This window comes from Corvus cornix, chromosome 1A (genome assembly GCF_000738735.6).
Source record: "Corvus cornix cornix isolate S_Up_H32 chromosome 1A, ASM73873v5, whole genome shotgun sequence".
Classification (NCBI taxonomy): domain Eukaryota; kingdom Metazoa; phylum Chordata; class Aves; order Passeriformes; family Corvidae; genus Corvus; species Corvus cornix.
The window spans coordinates 14,018,512-14,042,994 of NC_047057.1; the positions used below are offsets into that span (position 1 = coordinate 14,018,512).

The window sequence follows — 24,483 nt, forward strand, 5'->3', positions numbered from 1 at the left end:
CCATTCTTCCACCCAGAGCACTATCAGAAGTGCCTCCTAGTTATGTCCAGGGCCATGTGTTGTTAATGTCATATTGAAAGCAAAGTCCTCACTGAACTTACAGATGCCTTTTAAAAGTCAGTGGCATTACTTTGTGATGGGTATTAGTGACCATTCAACACTTCCTACTGATAGTCTTAACCTTCCCAAGGGATTAGCACATCCACATATCAAATGTTTTGAAGGGGTCAAAAATCACTATTAATGCAATTTTCAAGAGCGTTTAATGTTTTATTTAATATTATCACCCTGGCCAGTATGCTGCTTGTCAGGGAATTGCAAAAATTTCTAGAGGAAGCTCTAGAAAACATTTCACAGAGGATCAATTTTAAAATGCAGCAGATTTTAATATACAGCAGAACAAAATAGATTTAGAAAACCCCATCCATCTACATGGGTGGATATAGGACTTTTGAAGAACAGATACAGAAAGAAATAAGCAAGGAAGCAAATACAAATGGCAGCGTGCTGCGGCTACATCCTCTTTCCCAGCAATGAAAAGTGCTGATTTTCAACTTCCACATGCTTGGCATGTTGTGTCAGTCAACTTCAGGCACTCTCTGAGCGTATTTTGCCATTGCACAGGGAATTAATGTGGCCCAATTTCCTTCTCAAAGTTGCCCATTCCTCATGGTACAGTCCTGTCAGAAAAAATCCCACCAAACAAATTTTAACAGATTCATAGTCTGTCAGATCCAAAGGGTTGACCAACTTAATGAGTCAGCAACTGGATTCTTCCTGGTCTGTTTGCAGTTTCATTTGCAAACTCGGAAAAAGCACTTCTGTACAGTGCTCTGCTCTGAGGCAATGCAGTGTCAGGGCTGACAGCAAAGCCAGCTTTTAACCTGCTGCTTACAGCATATGGCTTCCACTTCTTGGAACTTTAATTTGATGGAAATATTTTGCATTGATGAGGTGAGAGTTTATAAAGTAGTGATTTCATGCCAGGTCAGCTGCTACTTTTCCAGGGATGGAGAATAGCATGTAGTCATAAGTAAGCCTGAAAGCCTTTCTGATTTATTTTTCATTAAATGATAGACAACTGCTGTTCTGGTCTTATATAATCTGTAGAAGGATTTGGTTTAGAAGTACTGCCCACCTTTTAGGGAAATGGACTCTCATAAATCAAATTTGTTAAGTGAGCAATAGAATGAAGGAGGTTTGGACTGAAATTGATGGGTCTCCTCTTCCTCTATATGTCTTCCATGTACACCACATGCTAGGTGCGTGCTGGAAGAGAGCATTACTCTGATTCCAGAAATCTGAACTGACTGAGGGATAGCCTGTTGTTACTCTGGGCTTACCTGCAGCACTTGAGGAGGTTTCTGTTTGGCAGACAGACAAACAGCTCTGCATTGGCATACATTTGTTTGAAGATACAGTGTATGAAGAGCATCCCTGGTATCCCTGGAATGTCATGGGTAGTGTTGTGCCAAGTCCTTGATTTTCATGCTGCCAGATGTTGTAACCAACTGATTATAACTTTTAAGGGTAACAAGGACTTCATAAGGACTGTAACCTGGAAAAGCATCTTTGCAAGTACACAAATGTAAAAAATCCAAATGGTGCAATAATAAAAGTCTTCTTTCCCCCTCTGCTCCCCATTTTGCACTGCCACTGGCTTTTAGCATGTGCTGGGCCCTGAATTTTAGAACAATGCATTTAAATGTGTTGCCTGACCCTCACTCCTGCACCTGCACAGAGGTCAGGGCACAACCCTCTATTTCATGGCTGCAGACACAGCCATTGGGGCACACTGGATTTAGCAGCATGTTTTCTTTCACATATGTTGCTGCTGACTCTACCAGAGTCTGTTTCAGTCAAATCTTGTTAGATCTTCATTTTGACAGCCAAAGGAAAACCAGAAAGGAGCTGTTCTCCTGCCAAAAACTGAGTCCCTGCTCTAAAGCATAAAAAAGTTGTAGATTTTAAAAATAGAGAGAAAAATTTAACTTCAAAAAAAGTGTTTCTTAAAATTGCATTTTCAATAGGACTGCAGTGGGTTTGCTGGAATTCATATATATAGAATGAGAGTCAAATTATGCAAAATGTGAGCTCAAATGGTTACATTAGTAACCATTAGTAATGGGATTGAAACTGCCTGTGATGTGATGTCTTAGAAACCTTAGCTGTACTGCTTCCAGTCTTCCTGTAAGGAAAGGAATGCTTCATCTCACAGTTTGTCAGCTTCTTTCTGCCATCACCATCATCCACACCCTTCTCCAGTGCTAAGACTGTAACTCTTCCTACTTTTTAAGCAATTTATCTCTTAACACTTGACCAGTAGGATTAAATGCACGGTGCCAGTACATTCCCTATCAATAAATTCTGATGCTACTTTCATTTCAAAAGGATTTTACATGGAGGTCAGTAGTGATGTCCCAGTTTACAGCTTCAGATAACTGCAGCAGAAGGTAAGTAATAGGCTAAAAGTCTCACTGCAGACCAGGACACTCTGGAATAAGAGTACTATATAGCAGCATCCAATCAAGGAGAGGTTGTGTATACGAGAGGTGACTTTTGTTGAGATATTGGAGTAGGATCTAATCAGGATCTGTACATATAAAGGAGAACCCAAATCAAACACTGGAAGGATTAGAAATAACTAAAACTGTATTGAGAGCTCAGAGATAGGCACATTCAGATAAATGAATGTTAAGAAAAAATGGCTGGAGAAGGAATGTTATATGGGGACCAGAAAACTAAAGAATATATCTGAAAGTGTCTTCTTTCCAAAGAGACCAAACAACATTGTAATAGGATGACCTTTGGAATAAAAGGAAGTTTGATGGCAATACACTGCTTATTTCAAATAGTTTCTAAATTCCTATTTTCAGATTCTGTTTTTCTCTTTTAGAGAATTCCTTACAGTCACAACTTTATACTACCTATACATATCTGCAAACTCAGCAAACTGGTGTGGTCATGGCTCGGGGTTTGTGTCTTCTCAGCAGGAAGAAATACTTTTCGTAAAAAGTTGTACCCCACCATGGCACACTGATAATGTAAAAATCTGTGTACAGAAAAGATTTCTGAACCTTGAGACCTGCAAGTAAACTTAATTTGTAAAAAAAGGTTCTGTCATGACTATAATTGCTTTTCCAAGGTTTCAGACATTATATAAGCTGCTGTTATAAACTGCATTTGCTGATCTTTTTTTGCATGTTCAGCTAGGTGATTTACCTCAGCCCAGGACAGTGTATTTCTCAACTCACATAGTAACCGTTTGCCAAAATACTGTTGCAAAATCCATTGATTATCAAAGGATATCAGAGTATCAGAGTTTAAAGCATCAAAACAGTAACAAATGAGATTAGTTTATGAGCTTAAAAACACAAGGGGTTGGACACTGTATTGCTGAAACCCACATGAGGCTAAAGCCCTCATGCCCAACCCCACAGCCCCAGCCGAGATGGGAAGAATTCGTGATCTGAGGATTTGCTTGTTGTATTACTCCCTTTTTTTTTAGTGCAACCAGTTTTATGTAAAGAATGTAACCCTCATTGATAAGGCTGACCTTCTTTTTCCACAGAATAACATCCTTTTCTGCCTCACTGTCTGTCTAGCTCCATGGCTCTTACATTCTTGCCTGCACATCAACCCAATTTCCTTTAAGAATCCATCTTTTCCCTATTGAACGTACCATTCTCTTGAGAGGTGAGAAAGAGATTTCAGTCTGCCTGGGCTGAAGCAAATCTAGCCTCACACTAACTGGGTGAGGCTGTTGACCATCAGACTGTTACACCAACACATCTACAGCATCTCTCTGTGAATTTTGGCTGGTCTGAAGTCCCCAGGAGATTTCGGCACTCATCCACCCACTTCTGAGTGTCAGCAAAGACAGGAGCTTACTCTCCTGTTCTGGTCTGGCAGAATTCTGGGCACATGTACAAAGTGCTCAGTAATTTTCTGGAGGACATTTTCTGATGTATGCCATGTATCAACAACATAAAAGCAGTAAAATCCTATGATTATTCCTGCTCTCTGTGAAACACAAAAACTTCAGTTTTTTAAAGCTAGACCAGTTCTTTGATCTAGTTCACAACATCCTGGCAAACAATTGTGCAAACACACCTTGAAGGAGAGAATGAGAAAGTGCTGTGAATCTAAACAGTGTTTCAATTAAACATTCAATCTCTTGAAAGCGTAATGTCATACCTAAAATCCACGCAAATCCTTCTTTGGATCTGACGCCCTGTCTTAGATTACTAATCATACCTACTGCATTTTGCATTAATGTGAAATCGTTTATAAACCAGCTTTTATCATGAAATCCAGTACTATGGAGAGATGATCACAATAATGAAAATCTACAAACCAAACCAAATCTCCATCTTTCTCAGGAAGTCAGTTTTCAGTGTAGTGCATCTCAGAGCTGAACTTTTTGTTGTGTTTCTTCAGGGAATCCTTTTAAGAGATAAGCTTGACAGCATGATCTGATGAGAAATTATGTCTGTGATTGTGTTGGGCCATCAGTGGAAAAAATAAAAGCTTTTTGTTAGCTCTCTTGAGTCTCTATTAACTGCAACATACAGAATGCCTCCAGCATCTGAGATGGCTGTTAAAAAGACAGGTTGTTTTTGTGACAGCCAGCTGTTGTGACACTGTTCTGTAAAAGCATTCCTTCTAGCTGGCTAGGGATTTGGTGCGAATGCTTTTTGTTTCATGCACTGTGTCCCACATTTTTATTTGGGGCTTACATATAAAAACTAGTGAGTGTTGTGTTTGTCAGGCAAGTCTGGAGACTTCTGGAAGATTACAGCTTCTCTCCTGCTGGTGCTGTAGAAATCTGCTCATGGAGAGCTGCTGGACCCGAGGGGACAGTTCCTGGTAAACCACCTATTTGATCAAGGGAAGCCAGTTGATGTAATATTTTTGGATTTCGGTAAAGCTTTTGATACTGTCTCTCGTAGTATCCTTCTGGACAAAATGTCCAGCATTCAGTAGTTCAGCCAGGGAAAGTGCCAGATTCTGCACCTGGAACATCCAGGCCATCCCTGCATGTACGGACAGACTGGGGAACGAGAGGCTGGAAAGCAGTGCCACGGAAATGGACCTGGCGGTCCTGGTCAGTGGAAAGTTGAACCTGACTCAGCAGTGCCCTGGCAGCCAAGAGGGTGTCAGAGACTGAAATATTATAATTTATGACTTAAACATTTTCTTAAAGGACTATTAAAACTGTATTACAAAAGCTGCAGAGGAGACCACTGCACCCTGAATGGGGCCCTGACTGAGGCCTTACACTGCTCGCTGATGAAGATAAGATAAAGTAACAACTCAGGGCTGGGGACATTCACAAAGCACAGGCTTAACACCTCCAAGGTGGAGACCACAGCCCCAGAGCTATCAGCTGCCAGGCTCGAACAGACCCTCAAACCAAGGGGTGGAGGGAGGAGAGGCTCTGGGTATCAGGGAAAAAAGCCTGTGATCAGAAGCCCAGTGACTGCCCATCCTCCACTGTGCAGAGGAGCCCAGCTGAGGGGTCCTCATCGGGGTGGGGGAAGCTTATCCACAGCAGAAGGGGGTGACATGGCCCATCACAGGGGCCCCCCTCAAAGGGGTCCCCAGACCCTGCACCAGAACACCAGAGATGATGCAACAGACCCTCAGTGTTGCAAGGGACAGTGTGTCAAGCCAGCCCCTGCAAGGGGAGACACGTGGGCATTCCCACCTGACCCAAAGTGTATATTAATCCATGGGATTCTGCACTCTGGCGTGGCGTAGTGTGTGGTGTGGTGGCTTGTGGCGGCGTGGCGTAGCGTGTGGCAGCGTGACCACAGCAGTGATGGTGGACCCTCACCGCCAGAAGACCAGATGGAGGGGAGCAACGACACATCACTGGGACCTTCAGATAGGTGATATGCTTACCTAACCCCCGTCCCCTCTCCCTGTCACCCCACCCCCCCATGCACACTTTTCCATTTCTTTCTTTCTTTTCTCTTCCTTTCTCTTTGCCTCTTTTACTATTAAATAAAATACATGAATTTTTTGGCATCAACATTTAATCTCGTTTGGTTTTAATCTCGTTTCTGGGAATATTTTGAACCTTCTAAGTTCCTTCTGGTTTATGCACAGAGACTTAGCTTTCTTTGCTTTTCTGGGTTTAAACTGGATCGTAACAGAGGACCACCTGTGTCCTGTGGGCATCAGGCACAGCATTACCAGCTGGGCAAGAGAGGGGATTGTCTGGCTCTGCTCTGGGGCAGCCTCACCTCGAGTGCTGGGGGCAGTTTTGAGCACCACAATATAAAAAAGACATTAAACTGTTAGAGAGTGTCCAAAGGAGGGCAACAAAGACAGTGAAGGGCCTTTAGGAGAAGCCATATGAGGAATGACTGAGGTCACTTGGTCTGTTCAGCTTGGAGGAGACTGAGGGGAGACCTCATTGCAGTTAAACTTCCTCTTGAGGGAAGAGGAGGGGCAGGAACTGATCTCTTCTCTGTGGTGACCAGTGTGACAGTACCTGAGGGAGCATCCTGAAGTTGTGTCAGGGGAGGTTTAGGTTGGATATTAGAAAAAGGTTCTTCCCCCAGAGAGTGGTTGGGCACTGGAACAGCTCCCCAGGGCAGTGGTCACAGCACCAGCCTGACAGAGTTCAAGAAGCGTTTGGACAATGCTCTTGAGCACATGGCATGACTCTTGGAAATGGTGCTGTGCAGGGCTGGGAGTTGGACTTGATTATCCTGGTGGGTCCCTTCCAACTCAGCATACTCTGTGATAACTTTATTCCTGATGCTAGAACCTAGAACTGTTTCTTGCTTTAGTACTGGGTTGGCCCCTACTGGTCTTTATCAGAATAAGGAATGGCCTGTGCCAATCATACTCTGTTATCCGTATATTGACTAAAAATAACTGAATGTTAACATGCATTTAATTACTATCTAGTTCAGGCTTCTCCCATGCTCAAACATGCAAGTTGACCTATTGTATTTAGAAATCCACTGCCACTTCTGTCTCTAACTGAATTAACTATATAGACATTATTATACTGTTACTATAACTCATTTTAGTAACTACAGCTCACTATTTTATCTAGTTGGTATTATCTGGACCAGTATTAGTATGCCACAGCTTGCTTTGAGGCAGAGGCCACCAAGGAGGCTGTGTGCAGCTGGCCATGTTGGACTTTGCTCCCTCTTCTATTTTTTAAAATCACATGGTTATGACTAGTTCTGCTCACAAGGTGTGGGCTGGCAACTGATCCAATTAATTACCAAAATTCTCCGGCTAGTGGCTGGCCTCATTATGAGAATCTCTACAGAAGACAGTCAAGTCAGAAGGAAAATTTTGTTTTATCCATGTATCTGTCAATATACATATACAAGAAGTACAAATGATAATATTGTGATATTATGATATATTCTTTTTCCCCAAAGTCTGCATTGCACCTGGAAGGCCCTTCCATGTGCACCAGAGGCAAAGGTTGCCTGGGTCCCCATGGAGCCGGGCACCTCTTCCTGCTGACAGGATTCGCCAGGCTCTGCATCTCGGTGAAAAATCCCCAAAAAGACTGTTTAAAGGTGGAATTAGCAAAACGCGATGTTCTACTTCAAGCATAAACACGAGAACAAGCTCCAAACTCTGCTCCTACGTGGTAAGAAACCTGTCCCTCTCTGAACAACTGCTGGAAATGTCCCCTTTTTTTGGTAACAGAATCACAGAACCGTTAGGGTTGGAAGGGACCTCTGGAGATCATTCAAACCCCCCTGCCAAGACAGGGTTACCTAGAGCAGGTTACACGGGAACACGTCCAGGTGGGTTTTCAGCGTCCGCAGAGAGCGAGTCGTCCCTGGGCAGCCTGTTCCAGTGCTCTTGCCACGCTCCGCGGTAGCAGCGCAGCGCTTGCTACAGCTCCCCGCGCAGCTGGCAGGGACGGGGGCGGGCAGGCTCGCTCAGAACCGCTGCAGTGACAGCCAGCGACTGCAAAGGCACAGCGCCAAAGGGCTTTGTGGAGCTGTGCAGCCTCAGGGCTTTTCCTGTTCAACACTCTGGAAAGAGGGAAAGCAGGGGAGGTCAGGACAATCAATCGACACTAATGATCTGAAATGGTCCCCTCAACTGAGTTTGAACCAAGAGAGCTGGGAGACTCCAGCAGCGAAAACCAGCTACTTCCGTGCTCAGCAGCAAACCCAGTGTCACCCAGCACTTCAGAAAATGACAAACGCAGACGCTGAACGCTGCCTCCGTTGAAACAATCCAGTTATTAAGTCAATCACAATCCTTACGTGCGCCAGGCACCTGGGCAGTGGGACGGGCGGGCAGCCCCGGCCAGCGGCCCCTTCCATCTCGTGCAGGCAGGGGCTGCCAGCAGGAGCAGTTCCCCGCGCTCGAGGACCGGTCCCCGGGCTTGCGTGGCGCCCACCCGCCCAGGGCTTCCTTCCTGGCTTCCATCCTGACTTCCTTCCTGGTCCGAACACACGCCACCAGTCTCACCGCCCGCCCGTACCGCCTGCGAGAGAGCGCAGCGGCGACACTCGGTGCGCAGGCGCTCCGGACCGCGCCTGCCCCGTACCGCGCACGGCGCGGGGCCCGCCCCCTGCGCCCGCCGGGCCGCGCTCGCCGCTGTCCCCGCCCGCCTCCGCCTCCAGCTCCGCCCGGGCGCTGGGAGCGGCGGCAACTTCCCCTCAAGTCCACCCGGCGGCGGGGGGATGATGCCATCCAGCTGAGTGCGGCCCGAGAGGGGCGGGCGGGCGCGCCGAGGACGGGTAGCGTCGGCAGCAGCGGCAGCCCCGCCGCCCTAGTCTGAGTAGCCCGGCAGCCGCCCGCCTCAGCCCCCTGCCCTCCCCCGTTCGGGGCGGGAGCTGCCGCGGCCGTCCCATGTCCCGCAAGGCCAGCGATAATGTGGAGTACACGCTGCGGAGCCTGAGCAACCTGATGGGCGAGAAGCGGCGGCGACAGGCGGACGGGTCCGCCGGCTCGGGCGCGGCGGCGGGCGAGCGGAGCCTCATCGCCGCCGAGTCCTGTTCCAGCCTCAACAGCGCGGCGTCGGGCGGAGAGCTGGAGCGGGCGGCGCGGCGTCAGTTCCAGCAGGACGAGACCCCCGGCTTCGTCTACGTGGTGTCGGTCTTCTCCGCTCTGGGGGGCTTCCTCTTCGGCTACGACACCGGTGTGGTGTCGGGGGCGCTGCTCCTCCTCAAGAGGGAACTCAACCTGGACGCGCTCTGGCAGGAGCTTCTCGTCTCCAGCACGGTGGGCGCCGCCGCCCTGTCCGCCCTGGCCGGCGGCGTCCTGAACGGTCTGTGTGGCCGGCGGCCCTGCATCCTGCTGGCCAGCGGCCTCTTCACGGCGGGGTCCGGCGTGCTGGCCGCTGCCCGCGACAAGGAGACGCTGCTGGCGGGACGCGTGGTGGTGGGGCTGGGCATTGGTGAGTGCCGCGCCGCCCCGCCGGGCTCCCTCCTCTGCGGGGACCCGGCTCTTGCCCGGCGCGGTCAGCGCTCCCCCGGGGCAGTTTTAACCGAGCCGGGAGTCGGCCGTCCCTGCGCGCCCGCAGCCCCTTGCGGTGAGGCAGAAGGCGAACTGGCCCCGGGGTGTGCAAGGCTGGGGAGCTGGCGAGGGGAACGCTTGGCTGAGCGAGGTCCGGGGCGGGGTCCCACGGCCATCGCAGCGCGGTGTCCAAGGGAACTGTGTGTGTGCTTGCCCTCTTCGATTTTACTTAGAGCTGGTGTAGTCCTGCCCCGTTGCTGGGAGAGTTGTCTGGTTTCCGTACGAGGAGAACGGTCTCGCATCCTTTCTGCAGTTTTATCTTTAGGGTGGTCTGACAGTGTCAACAGCGCACACCGCAGGCTTTGCATTTGAGGGGGTTCTGGGAAGTCAGGGGCGAGGAGATCACGCACGTCTTTCTGAGCTGTAAATACCTCTCTACTGGTTCCCCGCATAGCTTTACTTGGGCACAAGAGAAATGCCTCTGGGACAAAATGAGGTAGGTAGTAATTTCCCTGGTCTGAATAAGTTAAGGCTTGCCTTGAAGGCTTTGAATTTCATTAATGACGTCCTGAATGTGAATTGTTGCTCTTTGTTTGCCTTCCTATATGGGTTACAAGCAGTGGATTCTCGTAAAACTTTATAGTTGTCCCAAAGAACTTGTGGTGATGAGGACTGTTTCCTCTAACCTATGAGACTGGTTTCTATGCCGACTATATCCTAAATGTCCCCAAAATTTCGGTTACTCTTCAACTTCAGCTGCCATCCTGTCTGGCAGTAATTGAATTATACTTATCATCTAAGATGGGCTGTATGAGGTTAATCAGAATCCTTGGGCTATAGTAGGTATAATCTTGCAACCTTTTCTATTTGAAAGCACAAGGACAAATTGAGAACTAAACTTGTTTTCCTCTGTGTAGCAAAGTTATGTTTCTTAGCCATTGGATAATTTTCTGAGTCCTCAGGCTTGTTGTAGACACACTTTCTCTGATGCAAATCGTGGCCTTATTAAGGAAGAAAAATTAGTGAGTCATAAAGGCTGTCAGAAATCCATGTAGGCGCTCATGCTGGTCTTCCCGTACAGCAACATCTTCAGGTTGCGGTTTTCCTACCCCAAGCTGGATGGTTCTTCTAATTTTTTTTTTTTTTTTAATACTACCTCTCTGCATGTTTTTTGTTTAATCAAGACTTCAGACTGCAAAATGTTGATAACATTGGTCATGAAGTTCAGGAGGCAAAACTGAATTTGACTATGAGATCGCATGCATAACAGGAATTTTAATAGCAATATGTGGTACATATATTTAGTGGGAGATACTAAAAATACCAAATGTGATGTCTTTTTGTGTTTGTAAAGCTTGTCATGTTCCTTGACCGTAGCTGGTTACAATGACAACTTCAGGGGGTGTAGAGAAATGAAATGGATGGATGGCTTGCTTGACTCCTCTGTGTGTGTGTTTTGTAGAGAGATACATAGGCATGCTGGAATTGTCTTACAGTGGTGCAAATAAATGAAATTGGAGTTGTCGGAGAGATACGACACTTGGGACTTAATATAATCAATACATAAACCACAGAAAAGAAAACTAGGAGCCCTAGATCTCTTGTGTGCCCTGGGGAGAGTGATCTCTCTTTGGCCTCTGTCCACATCAGGGGTAGAGGTGGTGGTTCTGCTGGGACTCTGGAGAGCTGAAGTGAGACATGTTCTGAGGATTTTGGAGCACAAAGACACTAATTTATATTTTAAAAATGTGATTTTTTTTTGTTTTTTGTTTTTTTAATCACGAATTGCTCTTCTTTATGTGATGTAGCTTAGGGCCAGAAACAAAACTTTACCTCAGATTACTGTGACTGAAGCGTGATGAGACTCCAGGAATTGCAGAGTCCAATCCTAACGCAGTTTATTTTACAAAAGAAAAAAACTGTTGTGGTTCAAAGCTGTTCTCATATAGCAAACTGGAACAGTCTCTACATTAAATCTCCCACCAGAGGGAGCCTGGATAATTTCATCAAGGCATTAGAAATTGGTAGAACTTTTTTCTTCCCTTTCATCTCTTGGAGACTTCTGATTATCACTTTACTGCCCAAAGTGAGCCAGAACTTCCTAATGTTGGTATAAGAAGTCTGTTCACTAATGTGACATTTCAATGATATTACGAACTGCTAAAATGTGAGGGTGCGGGGGTGTAGTGTTACGAATGCTCTCCTACCTGAAAACCAGTAAAAACCTTCTTAACTGTGTGTAGTTTTGTACATTTCTTAGGTTTCTTTCCTGTAGCTCTCTGCAAATTGCCCATCAAGAGATCTACTCCGGATATATGTGTTTGCTTGCATTTACTAAATGAATTACTGTGTTATGAGCAGTACTGTGGTGCTGTAAAAGCAGATGTGGTGATGTTCCTTCTGCCCTTGCTGGTGCAGGGTGGATCAATGTTAATTTTGTCTGTGTGAGAAAATGGCTATTTTTCTTGTGACTGTGATTTATAAAGGAATACAGTTGAACTTTCAAGGATGAAAACCACAGGATAGATGCTAAAATGAGGAACATCTCTCATTTGTCTGTCTTGTCCATTTTTTACCATTTGCCTTAGAGCTGCTTTGCAATGGAAAAACTCTCCTTTTTTATACAGCCATTACAGAAAGAGATGTTTCTGGAAATAAAGTCTTTCTCTCAAGGACAAGCCTAAACCCTTTTTTATTGTAAATGTTGAATAGATTTTTATGGTGGAAACAGTTACATTCCCTTTCCCTCTGTCCTCCCCTCGGTGTACATACGAAATACAGGGAATGCATAAAAAGGGAAAACATGTTCAGCATGAGCTTAGATCATCCTTAGATCTTTTCAGATCTGAATTTCTAAATACATAGTTCATGACAGTTCCAGGCTAAACGGCTTAAGAACAAGGTTATGGCCATTATTCCCTCCCACCTGCCCATTTCCAAGCAGTTCTGGTATCCCAGACTCTTTAGGAATTTGTCTGAGCCAGATCTCAGGAAGGCAACACTTGGACAGATACCCATTACAGCAAATGCAGGCAAAATCCAAACGTTTGGGAAATTGGATTGCATGTGCTTGGTAACACTTTGCATGAGCTTAGCCAGGACAAAAAGTCATTGGTACAAAGCATGTTTGGATCTATGGCATCTGATAATGGTGAAGGCCTCAGCCTATTGTATTGTGTTGGCTGCTGTAGTTTGTGTGCTTGACAGGAAATCTGGGTCCCTTCACTTGGCTCATCTTTGGTCTGTCCCAAAGCCTGAGGTCAGGCCAGAACTGAAACACTAAAAGCAAGAACAAGGCGTGACTGGAGATGAGAGTTATTTCTACTGAAAACCTGCTGCCTTGAGAAGGAAGGTGGAGAGTGAGAAGAGTAATCACTGGGACAAACATAGTAGAGACTAGAAAGGATGGTAATAAACAGCCATGTTTGCAAAATCACTTCTTTCTTAGGCTGTAATCAGTCCAATGTCCCAATTTGCCTGAACCCATTGGCCATGATTTGCCAACAGCTCACCTGTCTACAATGGGAGTAGTTTATCCTTCTGTCATCTGAGGGTACTGAATGTTTTAATGTTTACAGCTGATGTAGGTGGGTGTTTGCATGGTGCTTAAGGTAGTAAGCTGTTCAGATTACTTTTTCAAGAACACTTACATACCAGCTGTGGAAGGAAAGCAGTTTGAGCAGAGTTCAGGAAGTGACAGCATTAAGCTTGCTCCTCCAAAGTTGATCTCTGTCTTGATGTACAGTCATTAGCTGGATTATTAGATACTCCTGTCTTGTTTGGCATGCAGAATAAATGGTGCTCAATTCATGATCAGCTTTTCAGGGTTTTGTTTTCTTGCTGAATGTGGGGCTTAGGCATTACTTAATGTACACACTAGCCAAGCTCTCATGAGAGCAGAGTTACTTAGGACTACAGTATATGCACGTTACTGAGTCTGCAGTGCAAACCTGCCTGGTTAGGTGCCTTATTTTCTCCTTGATCCCAGTCTTTCGTGCATGATGTATCTTCACAGTAAGCCTACTGCTCAGTGCTTGCTTTGTGCTCAAAATGTCTGTAGTATTTTTTTTTTTAAGGCTATATTTGAATCTGACATATGTAGTGCTCCTGGTAGCATCTTTTGACTACATATGTAGGTCATTTTCTGAGCAGAGGAAACAAGATTGTACACAGAATTAGGCAGGAGTGAAAAGCGCTGGCATATGGTCATGGCTCCCCTGGTGGGGTTGGCTTTTACTGACAGTGAGGTTCAATACCAAATGACAAAAATAACTAAATTTATCCAAAGGACTTGCATCATGTAGTACAAACTCTGTGTTACTACTCTGAACTAGTTAAATAAAGGTCCACCTTATCATCTGGAATACCAGATATGCTGTGTAAATACTAGAAAATAACTGGTATGACATGTTGCCTATGAAATATGAGGATGTGTGTGCTGGGTTTTATATATATATATATTCATATTTTTTTTCTGAATATGATTGAGCTTTTTCAGGTGATGTGTATTTTTATCTTGGAAAACCAGATTAATCTTCTCATCCTCCCTCGACAACCTGATATGGGAAGCTCTAAAGCTAAAGTCTGGTTTTATAACTGAATGTCCAGCAGGTTTTTTTAAAGGAGTTTACACCTCCGTACGTTCTGGAGTCACCTTCAACCCCCAAATATGCTGTGCTGCTTCTGACAGATGCTTGTAATTTTCAGTCCAGAGGTTCATAGGTTATTTTTTCCTCTGGAGACAGTGGTTTGTTCATATAAGCTGGCAGTAGGGACGGAGGGGGATGGAGAGACAAATTTCTGGGTTGTTGCAATTGACACTTACGCTGTCACTGCCCAGAGATGGTCACCCAAGCTTCCAGGATCTGAAGCTACTGACATTACTGTGTGTGCTCAGGATTGGGTCTCTGTATTTTAAGAGCTTAATCTGTTCTTGTGCAAAAGCTTCTGCAAGGATACATTAGCTTCTGACTGGAGACGAAATCTTTCAGGGTACGAGGATTACTTTAAGATGAAAAGCTGTATATTTTGGAGTCCACTAATTTAGTGTGCCTTGGACAGCATACACAGTGCTATGCTCAGTTCACTGTCACATCAACAAGCACTGCCTCCCTTTTTGTTTTGTCTGATGGTACAATACAAAAATTGGCAATTTGCTCATGAATGTTGTTACCTTATATTTAGTGACCATTTCAGAATAAAGTATTAGGTACACAGAATTCTATCTAAGAGAATTTTTGGATTTTTGATTCTTCTGGAAACTCTTTAAAGTCACAAGGGAGGTGTTTTGGCCTTCTTGTTATTGTTTTTATTTAACTTTAAAAATAAATTAATTCTCATAGTTCATAAAACTTGAAATTTTTTTTCTATCTTCAAAGCATGGGAATTTTTCTAAAATAATTTTCCCTGTACTTGGTCAAACTGTTTTATCAAAACACAATTCCTGTCAGATTTTAAGTATCTTTGTTTATTTTGGAAAAAAATAAAAAGCATCAATTTCATAGGTGACATAAAACTGAAATTATGGTCTTCTTACTCCTGATAAAAAGGCAACTTGAAGGAAGCTTGCAGTGTGTTCCTAAGTGCAGAAGTCCTGAAAATTGATGTTTTCTACTCAAGGTGGTTGGGCTCAAAGTGAACAACTGTGGCTGTGCTACATGCTGGCACCACAGAGGTATAACGGGCCTGATGGATAGCTTTGTTTGCAAAATTGTTTTATGGGTCTTCACTGGTGGGTTTTCACAACTGACTGGTACAATCAGTGTTTCTGGTGTGAAGTTTGTGAGGAGCCTGAGTCTGCATTGAGCTGCTGGAAGCCTGAAACCAGTGACTGATGAAAATCAGGAGAGCAGAGTTTTACCTTTGGGCTTTTTATTTGCAATGATTATGCCTGTGAACAAGTATCAAGAGAAGCAGTTGTTAATTCTGTTGCAGAGATCTTGTGTAACACGGCTCTGGATGAGTGTGTTGTCATCTAATTACTTCAGCTAAACTCTCTGTAAGTCTTTTGATGCAACTTGAGTGCAAACTCTTCTAAAATACATTTTGTGCACGATAATTGTAGAAATGAAGGTTTAAAATCACACATTTCTGTTCTTTCAGTTTCTGATCTTCCTCTGATTCGTTGTCAGATTTAGACTGGTTTCATAAAGGATTTATTCAAAGCAAATGCATGTTCTGAAGGGGATTTTTTCATAGGTGGTTTCTTATTTTGGCTCTTTATATACCCATTCACTGAATTTAGGTTTCTTAGCTCAGACAGTCTGTCCCTTCTTTCTTCACAAGTCTCTTCCAGATGTGCTGCTGACATGGATAAAATGCCACACTGTGACCCCAGAGCCCCCCACACACCTAGCTGGCTGTGGATGGGCCACAGCACGCTTTCAGCCATGGGGTTGGCCAATGTGTTCCCAGTCCCTCCTAGGTTTGGTCTCTTATTTGGCTAAATAGCAAGGGTGTCTGCCTCTTCTGCAACTGGGTACAGACTTCCTTTTGTGTTCCTCCCCTTCAAACAGCAGATTCTTGTTTGAAGTCCCCATATGTGCCCTAGGGATTGCACCTGGCTTGACTTTCCTTGGAGTTCTGCCATCATTTTGTGTGGCTATCTGCTAGTGAGCTCAGACACTGAAGTAGTTGTGTAAATTAAAAAAAAAAAAAAAAAAGAGGTGTATGTTTATTGATAAATGCAACTGTTTGCGTTTACCTTGGGCTTGTACTGTAGTTGTCACTCCGGGATCTTTCCCCCCTTCCTCTGGAGATGGATTTTTAGGTGTGTGTATTCAGGAGCTGTCAACCCAACTTCTCTGCCTGAACTTTTTTTCCACCCCCCTCCTTGATTTTTCCAGTGTAATTCAGCAAAGGAGGAGATACCTCTGGAGGAGGTTTGTACTCTGTGGCTAATCTGAAAGACTTCTTGGCTCTCATTAGAGCTGATGTTTTCCAGGACCACCTGGTGCTGACCTTGAGGCTCATCCTTTGTGAGTGTTTTACAGCAACAAGCATATTTTTTCCTACTCCTGAGTGACAAGACAATTTCAAGGCAAAACAATTTTCCAGGCAGTGTGGAGAACCCCAGTGATACCTGATGCTTTTAGCAGATGGGCTGACAGACACTGCAAGGCTGAACAGTCTTCAGGGAGGCAATTGCTTCAGGCCTCAATTCTAGAACTTTTCAACACTATTTGGGAAGGTCTGAGTTCCACAGGTCTCATCTCAATTGGTAGCATTGAGGAGCTCTCTAATCTAATGGACAGCCAGCCAAGCACATACAGCTGCATGCTCAGTTGTCTCTGAGGCAGGAGTGAAGTGGTTGTCAATCTCCAGATGATAGACACAAAACCAGGAGATGCCAGAATTGGTGGAGAACCTGCTATGTAAACAAAAATGTGTATCTAAAATTAGAGTCACCTTGCCATCACCCTTATTTTCACAGTCTAGACAAAATTAAATAGCTCTAGAAACTTGTACCATAAGTGGGAGTCCTATGGCAAGAGTTTTCAAGCCTGTTCTCAGAAATGGGAGTTTCTGCAGGCTAACCTGCAGAAACAAGAAGTAGCAGCGCTTTTGTTTCCCTTTTCATTTGTTTAGGAGCCTCATGTACATGGTTTTCTCCACTATTGCTTCCCATGGAAGGGAAGCAAAACCAGTAATTGTGGTTTTAATGTGTCTGTGCACATAATCACTTTGGAAAAAGATTGTTTTCCAGCAGCTGAAAGTATTAGGCATGTGTTTGTGTTTTGCTGCCTTTCTCTGGAAATACAGGGGAATGTATTCTAGTTGGAAAGAGCAAAAGAACCTGCCTGGGGTTACACAGGTTGTCTTGCCCATGCTGTGGGGTGTGTGGTCTTGTAAATAGGGAATGTGTTATGGTGAGCTCTGCTCTGAGAAACATCTACTGAATTGATTGCTGGCATGTGCCAATGGAAGGTTTTTAATTTCTGTTTGCTCGTAAGAAATTCTCTCCTGTTCCTTCTCCTAAATATTCCGTGCTAGAACAACATGGAAACCCTACAAAGACTTGACCAATCTCCCTTTCATGGTAACACTGGATAGTTCTCTAGGTATGTTTTTGTAGTTTTAGTACTTCTACTCTTGGTTCACCAGATAAGAACTTTGAAATTAGGCCTACTTGAAGGCACCAATAATTGGAACTTTAATCCATCTTGAACTCACCACATCCCTAATAAATGGGTGGATGTTGAAGTTTTGCATTGGGTTGGTTGTTCTTGCCTGACCGTCTTCTTTCCTTTAAGTTGACAGTTATAAAAACATGGTGACCTTAGTGTCATTAAGTAACTTCATGTTGTTAGGACTGATATGTTGCTGTCAGAGTAGTGCCATCATTCATAAGCCATCAATTGCATTTTTTCTAATAGAAAAGAAAAGTTAGGTATTGGTAGCATTTGAAAACTATCTTCTCTGAGCTGTCTCCTGCAGTTCATCAGATCTTGCTTTTGCATGTCTCTCATTTCCAAGGGTGAGAGATGACCAGATCTAGAAGTACTCCTCCTTTTTCCTGGTGCAGTATCAGAGCAGAACTGCTGTACCCAGAGGAGCAGGAAGGGAGAAGGAGCACTAGTGCTATCCTGTTCTCATGCCTTGTGGTGCAGTTTAGCCTCCAAAACAAGACCAGACCAGCTGGTGGAAATTGGCAGTTCCTGTTTGCATCCCTCTGATTTCCTTCCTTAAATTACCATTGATTCTTGTTCAAAGCCCGGTAGTACCTGTAATGGTACTACAATACTTGGTAGTTATCAGTGATTCTGTGGGTTTTTAACTAATATTATGAAAATTCAAACAGTATGACCCATTAGGTTTTACAGCTCTAGTCTTGGAGGAACTTGCAGTACTTAACCTGGAGAAAATAGAGTTGTTGATTTAGCTCACAGAAATGAACAGGCAGTCAGGATTCAATAATTTCTTTAAAAAAGAGTCAGATGATCTTGATGCTGAAGACAGCTAACTTCTGAGCATGTTGCAATTTTTTCTCATGCTGTTGTAGCATAGGTTTCACATTCCAGCTGTAAAAATTGTAAACATTCCAATTGTAAAAATTATCAGGAGTTATGAAAGGAAAAAAAGAAGCTACTATCTCAAGGGTGCCTGTAGAAATTTGGAAGCAAAACCTCTTTATTGAAGCTAATAAATGTACTTAATAAAGCACTTACAAGATTTTTATAGGAAAAGTGGTAGATAACTAAATAAATTATGATGAAAGCCATGACAAGAAGTCCGGAGCAACTTCAGCAATCTAGAAAGATAGCAGAAGCACAGAGCCTACATGAGGTGTTATAGAGATGGAATATTTTTGCTTCCTGTTTGAACATCTAACTGGAGTGCAGTTGGGAACAGGGAGAGCTGGGAACCTAAATTCTTGTATAGCTGATGGAGGATGGTATATCAGAATCCCAAAGTCAGAGGACTCAAGTCAGAGCTAGTACTCCTTTGGAATCTACTTGTTCAACAGATGATAGTAGGAAAGAAATACTCCTCCTTATGGCATTTTTTATGTGCCTAAGGTTCAGGTCAGTGTGCTTTGTTTGCTGTCCTAGTTGTATGAGGACCTGCTCTGCCTATTCAAAACTTTTGAACTTACTGTTCTGCTTGTAGCTGCCTACCTAGGACGCTTTATTTATGATGTTAAGGAGATAAAAATCATAGGGACCCACCACTAAGTACTTGCTCTCTGATTTGGTTAGTTGATTTTTTTAGAATTGTTGGTTGGAGCTCTGATGGAGAGTGTGGACAGTCTAACATCTGATGAAGGCAGTGTGGTAATGTATGAAACAGGCTGTGCTGAGTATGGAGGAAGTAGTGGTTAAGTCCAAAGCTGTGTGTACTTTAAGCATGCACTTCAGCAGATGTTTGCATACAAGTGACCTTTTTTGTTTGTTCACAGGTCCTTGATTATTGGACTGTTGAGGTCAGTAGTAGCTATGTCAGCACAGGAATGGGGAATCTGCCTGAGGGAAAAGGTAAGTCTGGTTTTATTTGCTATGGAGTTCAGCTAACTCTTTTGCCTGGTAGAACTCCTGCTTCTGCATTAATCATAGGTGCTGCTGACCTCACCAGTCCAATTCACCTTGGAACAACTTGGTATGAATGAAATCCAAAGCCACCTGGGCAATTTTAGGATCCTGAAGATAGAGGTGGAAAAGGCTAAATGTTATACATAGGCATTCATGATGTTTTAGCCCAAAAATTCAATCACCGTGAGAATATTTTGAGCTAGTACTTGGGTCTGGTTTTGTGCTGTATGTTGTGCTTGGGTAGGAGGAGAAATAAAGCACAGATCCTTCCTCTTGTAATGATTGACTGTCATGTTCTTGGAAAAAATCATTGGTGATATAGCAGAAATGTGGGCACACATTGAGTAGAACATTACACAAATAATGTTAACTTCCTTTTTAGTGAGTGGGAATGTACTTTACTAAATCTTTTACAATTTGGATGAGAAGATATGATTTATCATAAAATCTAACATTGGGTAGGGCACAATTGTTGTTTGCACCTGTGTGCTCTATGTGATTTTGTCTGTGCATCTTAGCGCCCTGCAGGCTTAGGGCTTCTCCTGACCCCAGTCTGCAGGTTTACTAGCTGAGCTACACAAAATATTATCATGTTCAACAGCCTGAGTGCTTCTGAAAAAGCTGGAGTTTCATGGCATATTTTTTTAGGTCGTGCTTTGTTGTTTTACCTTCTGTTGTGTCTCTGATGGAGACTTTAGAACAAGAAGAGGTACTGTTTGTGTTTTGGCTTTGATTCTGCCTACTCTGTCCCCACCTACTCCTTCCCTTCCTTCAAAAGCTGTCTTGTATCAGTCTGCAGGCCTCTCGCTGATTCAAAGTTAATTGCTTTGCCTGACACCCAAGTACTATCTGGGCTATTAATCATTATCCTCTTAGATGTGGAGTGTCTCCTTGCACAGGAAGAAACAGTACTCTGAGCTTGTTATGCAGGAGTGTGGAGAAGGCTTTTCCTCATAGCTCAAGACCAGCAGTCCTGTAATACCAGTTGGATCTTTAGCAAGATCTGAGCCACCTGTTTAGAACAGTTGTGTTTAATCTATTCAGAAGCTAATTCTCAGTAATTCACCCTGTAGTGGTGAAACTTCTAAGGCACTGTGTGCATGTTTTCTGGTGTTCCTTATCTAGCATCTTAGCATGTTTCTGGCTGACTTAATTGAGCCTCTGCTTATGGTTGATCCCTGAGTATGGATTTGTGTGTGTGACTGTTTTGGATGGGTTGCTGAGGCATAAATCTCTATGGCAGTGTGCTGGTTGGACGAGGACAAGCCTGGGCTGCCTGTTAGCCTGCTGTCTAAAGCTTTGGTATTCATTCTGCTTTTCTTCCTGGAGACTCATCTGGCTGGCATACATGGAATGAAACTGTGCTTGTGTGATGGGGACTTCTTATGAGCTACTTTGCTGCAGTCAAACTAGTCAGTGTTTCAGTTTTTCTAGCTGCAATGGCTTCTTACCCCCAAGTTTCCCTAGGGAATTTAATTTAGACTGGGATGTAGGGAAATTGGGAAATCACAGTCCTTGCACTGGTGCATAGAAGGAGGAACTGGAAGTGTGAGTGCTGAAGTAGCACTATTTGAACTTCAGTAATTCATCTGCCATACTTGTCTTTCCTGGCCCATTTGGTGAGAAACAATGTCTGATCCTGGCCTTCTAGACAGCCACATTGGGAAGTAGGAAGGAGTGCAGACATCTGGAGAATTCCACATGTGCCTCTATGCACAGAAAGAATAGAGTTATGAAATAAAATTATATTGCTGGAGGTTTTAATTAGGGGTTGATTGTATTTTTGGGGTGAGAAAAAAGGGGATTAAAGATGGTTATGCAAGACGATACTGTAAACCAAGTGTACAGATTTTCAGGATTAGTGTGGTTGAAACAGATTCCACAGCTGTGCTGTGGAGCGCAAGAGAAAAAACAAAGAATGGCTTTGGGGTATGGGGCCATTCTTTCTGCTTCTTTAAATGTTTTTATCAAGTGTGGACATATAGTTCTTCTCTCAGTCCTTTCTTTTTTGTTAAATTTTTATCAAGTAGGGATGTGTTTCTTGACTTAGATAATATGGATTTGTATGTTTTAACACCTGCACAGGGTAACTAGTTTTCATCTGTGCTGTAGCAGTGAGCAAGAGGAAGAAGTTCAAGAGGCCCGACTTGGCACACTCCCAGCAAAATTGATTTCTTTACCTCATGATCTTGATAAACTACTAATTATTACAGTACTTTACAGGATATACAAATCCGTTCATCAGGTAGTTGTAGGTTCATATAAAATTAAGTCTGTAAGATAGATATGGATGTCATACTGAGCTACAACTGAAAAGTATAGCTTTAGGCAGATTTTCTAGAGAAGTTTGTGAGACTTTTAAACTGATATTTGAAGATAACACATAGAGTATTTACTTGTAAGTGCTTATATTAATCTTCTATGGTATTTTGCTTACAGCAATGCTCTGTTTCTTGCATGAAGCAAATGATTCAGCTAGTTGTAGTCAAACATAAAAATGCCTGTGTGCATGCTTCTCAGTCTCACACAAATATGTTCCCAATGCAGCTGAATCATCCAGAAGCAATGTATGGCTCTTTCTTTGGATTTCTGTTTGTCCTGCATTATCAGGACTAAAATACTTGTATCCCTAAAGCAGTAATAGGTTGAGAAGTGTTTGCTTTACTCTGTCTCCTTTTCACAGTTGTTCTGAGCGTTCTTTGGTTTGGATTTCTATTTGTCATGCATTATCAGCCACTAAAATACATAACATCCCTGAAGCAATAATATGCCAAGAAGTGTCTGGTCTGCTGCATTTCACTTTCACTCTTGCTGTGTGTGTTCTGTACTCTGGAAATTTGTCTTGTTACAGGGTCTGTAGCCATCGGTTTTCTAAGTCACAGTCAAACTTTGCCAGTGCATGTACCAGAGGGGGTTGCCTGTTCTACAACCTGGAACCCATTTTGTTTGCTTGTGTGCTGTAGAAGCAGTTGTAGCAAGAACACTATTGCAAGAAAAAAAAATGATTTCATGCTGATACAAAGAGCTACAGACACAAAGCCTCAAGCTCATCTTTCCATAACATGAAGTTTTTTGTCTAAGGCACAAGCACAACCCTGAATTACAGTCTTATGTTAAAATAAGTTAATAAGTTAATACATGCATGTGGTTGTTTTACTTTGCCACTCACTTGAAATACTGCAGTGGGAGGGCTGAGGCACTGGAACAGATTGCCCAGAGAAATTGTGAATCCACCCTGGAAGGGGGTCAGAGTAAGTTGATCTAGTGGAAGGTGTCCCTGCCCATCCCGTGGCAGGGCAGTTGGAACTAGATAATATTTAAGGTCTTCTCCAACCCAAACCATTCTATGAATAAGAAAATATCTGCTGTACTGTTGAAAGCCCTGGCCTGCACAATGGAACCCCAAGCGTCTGATGCAGTCTTTTGCTTAATGAACATAAGACCAATCTGTAATTCTTGGATTTTTCACTTTCTGGCATTTGGATCATCAAGTGACTGTGGTGCTTTATGCCTCCATATTTCTTTCTGTAAGGTGGAACTGATGTTTGCATCTTCAAAAATATTCTTGGACTTATTTAAAAAAAAATAGTAATCATTTTTTCTATCAGTCTAACCTGTTCAACACTGCAATTTCTGTTAATGGACTTTATAGTCTGATTTTCAATTTCTCAGGTAATTTCCTCTATAGTCAGATCTCTTCTCTGTCCCTCCTTGGTGTGTGTTTGGCCTTTAGACAGGCAGTACTGTTGGTGGTACTACTTGGAGAGGTCTGGTCTCAGGACAGCCTGACATTCAGTCTTAACTGAAATGCAGGTAAATTATTTGTTACAAATTGCAGTTAATGACTGTTTAATTAATTTTTAAGTTTATTATATAATTCCCAAATGACTTTGTAACTGTAGGTAATTTTACTTAACTGGAAGTGCAAACTGATAGATACAGATATATACAAATTGTCACATACTTGTCATTGAGGAGAAGAAGATTGCCAAAAATCTATCCGCCTCTAAAAAGCATTCTAAGATGTATCTCAGTGTAGTAATATAGACTTAAGTTCCAGAATGTAATCTGACATGCTGTATCACTGACCATGCTTATTCTTCAGTTTCTTCCTATTCTGTGCCTTACAAGCAATTGGCACAAGAGTCATTAGAGGACTGCCACTAAATGCTTTTGGTAAGTCATACCTAAGCTTGAGTTTTCTGATACGGTATATTGAAACAGTACTCAAAAGGTCTGTACATATTAGCAATTAAGAAGTCCTTTAAACTAAGAAAAGACAACAGTGTAAACTCAGAATGAGCATGTGCATGTGAACTGGACAGTATTTGAAAGGTAGATCTCCAGATGATGAGCAGTAGAGATATAAAGTGCTGAAAGAACACACTGCATTGGAAGCATAGTCCATGGGGAGTTTTTCTAGCTGTTATATTGTTGTAGTAGGTTACAAGTGTTAAGGAAGAGGATTCTGTTCTTAAGGAGGCAGGAAGAGTAGCATTCTGCTAGAGTAGAGTCCTCTTCCCAGCCTCATTGACAAAAGCCTGTTATCAACATGTGCTTTGCAATGGATTGTAAAATTTTATGGGGAAAACACTGTGGTTTTATTATTTTCTTACTGCATGCAAGTATTAATAATTCTAACTGGGCAGGTAGGAGTGGGTAGTGAGTGACTAATTCAGAGATCCAGTCTCCTATGAGCTGTTTTGTGCTTCATTGCCAGTTCTTGGTGCTTTATTAGAAGACATCACAACTAGTTCCTTTCCTACTCACAGTTACTTTATTAGTGCTCAGTTTAATGATTCTTTCCCAGTGGGTAATTAATTCTGCTTTCTGATGTTGCTCTCCTGCAGTATTGTCAGCAGTCCCTACCTTTTGTTTTGGGAAATAAGAAAGAGAAAGTAGACCAAAAATGTTTTAAAATGTAAATAAAGTAATTTTTACTTTTGAGTGAAAATTCAATTATATGTAGCTAGGTTTTACTGTAATTGGTGTT

General features: G+C 43.2%; 1 protein-coding gene and 1 long non-coding RNA gene across 2 annotated transcripts in view; one reads left to right on the forward strand and one right to left on the reverse strand.

The window, feature by feature from the left end:
* Positions 1–249: 249 nt before the first annotated feature.
* Positions 250–5,162, reverse strand: LOC120411873. The gene is made up of 2 exons (XR_005604421.1): positions 1,344–5,162; positions 250–680 (listed from the first exon to the last, which is right to left on the reverse strand). It is a non-coding gene; the product is annotated as an uncharacterized LOC120411873 (long non-coding RNA).
* Positions 5,163–8,594: 3,432 nt separating this feature from the next.
* Positions 8,595–24,483, forward strand: part of SLC2A13 (solute carrier family 2 member 13) — a 149,022-nt gene continuing 133,133 nt past the window's right edge. The window contains exon 1 of the mRNA XM_039570513.1: positions 8,595–9,403. Within this exon, the coding sequence (XP_039426447.1) occupies positions 8,857–9,403 (547 nt within the window). The 5' untranslated portion in view covers positions 8,595–8,856. The remainder of the gene's footprint in view (positions 9,404–24,483) is intronic.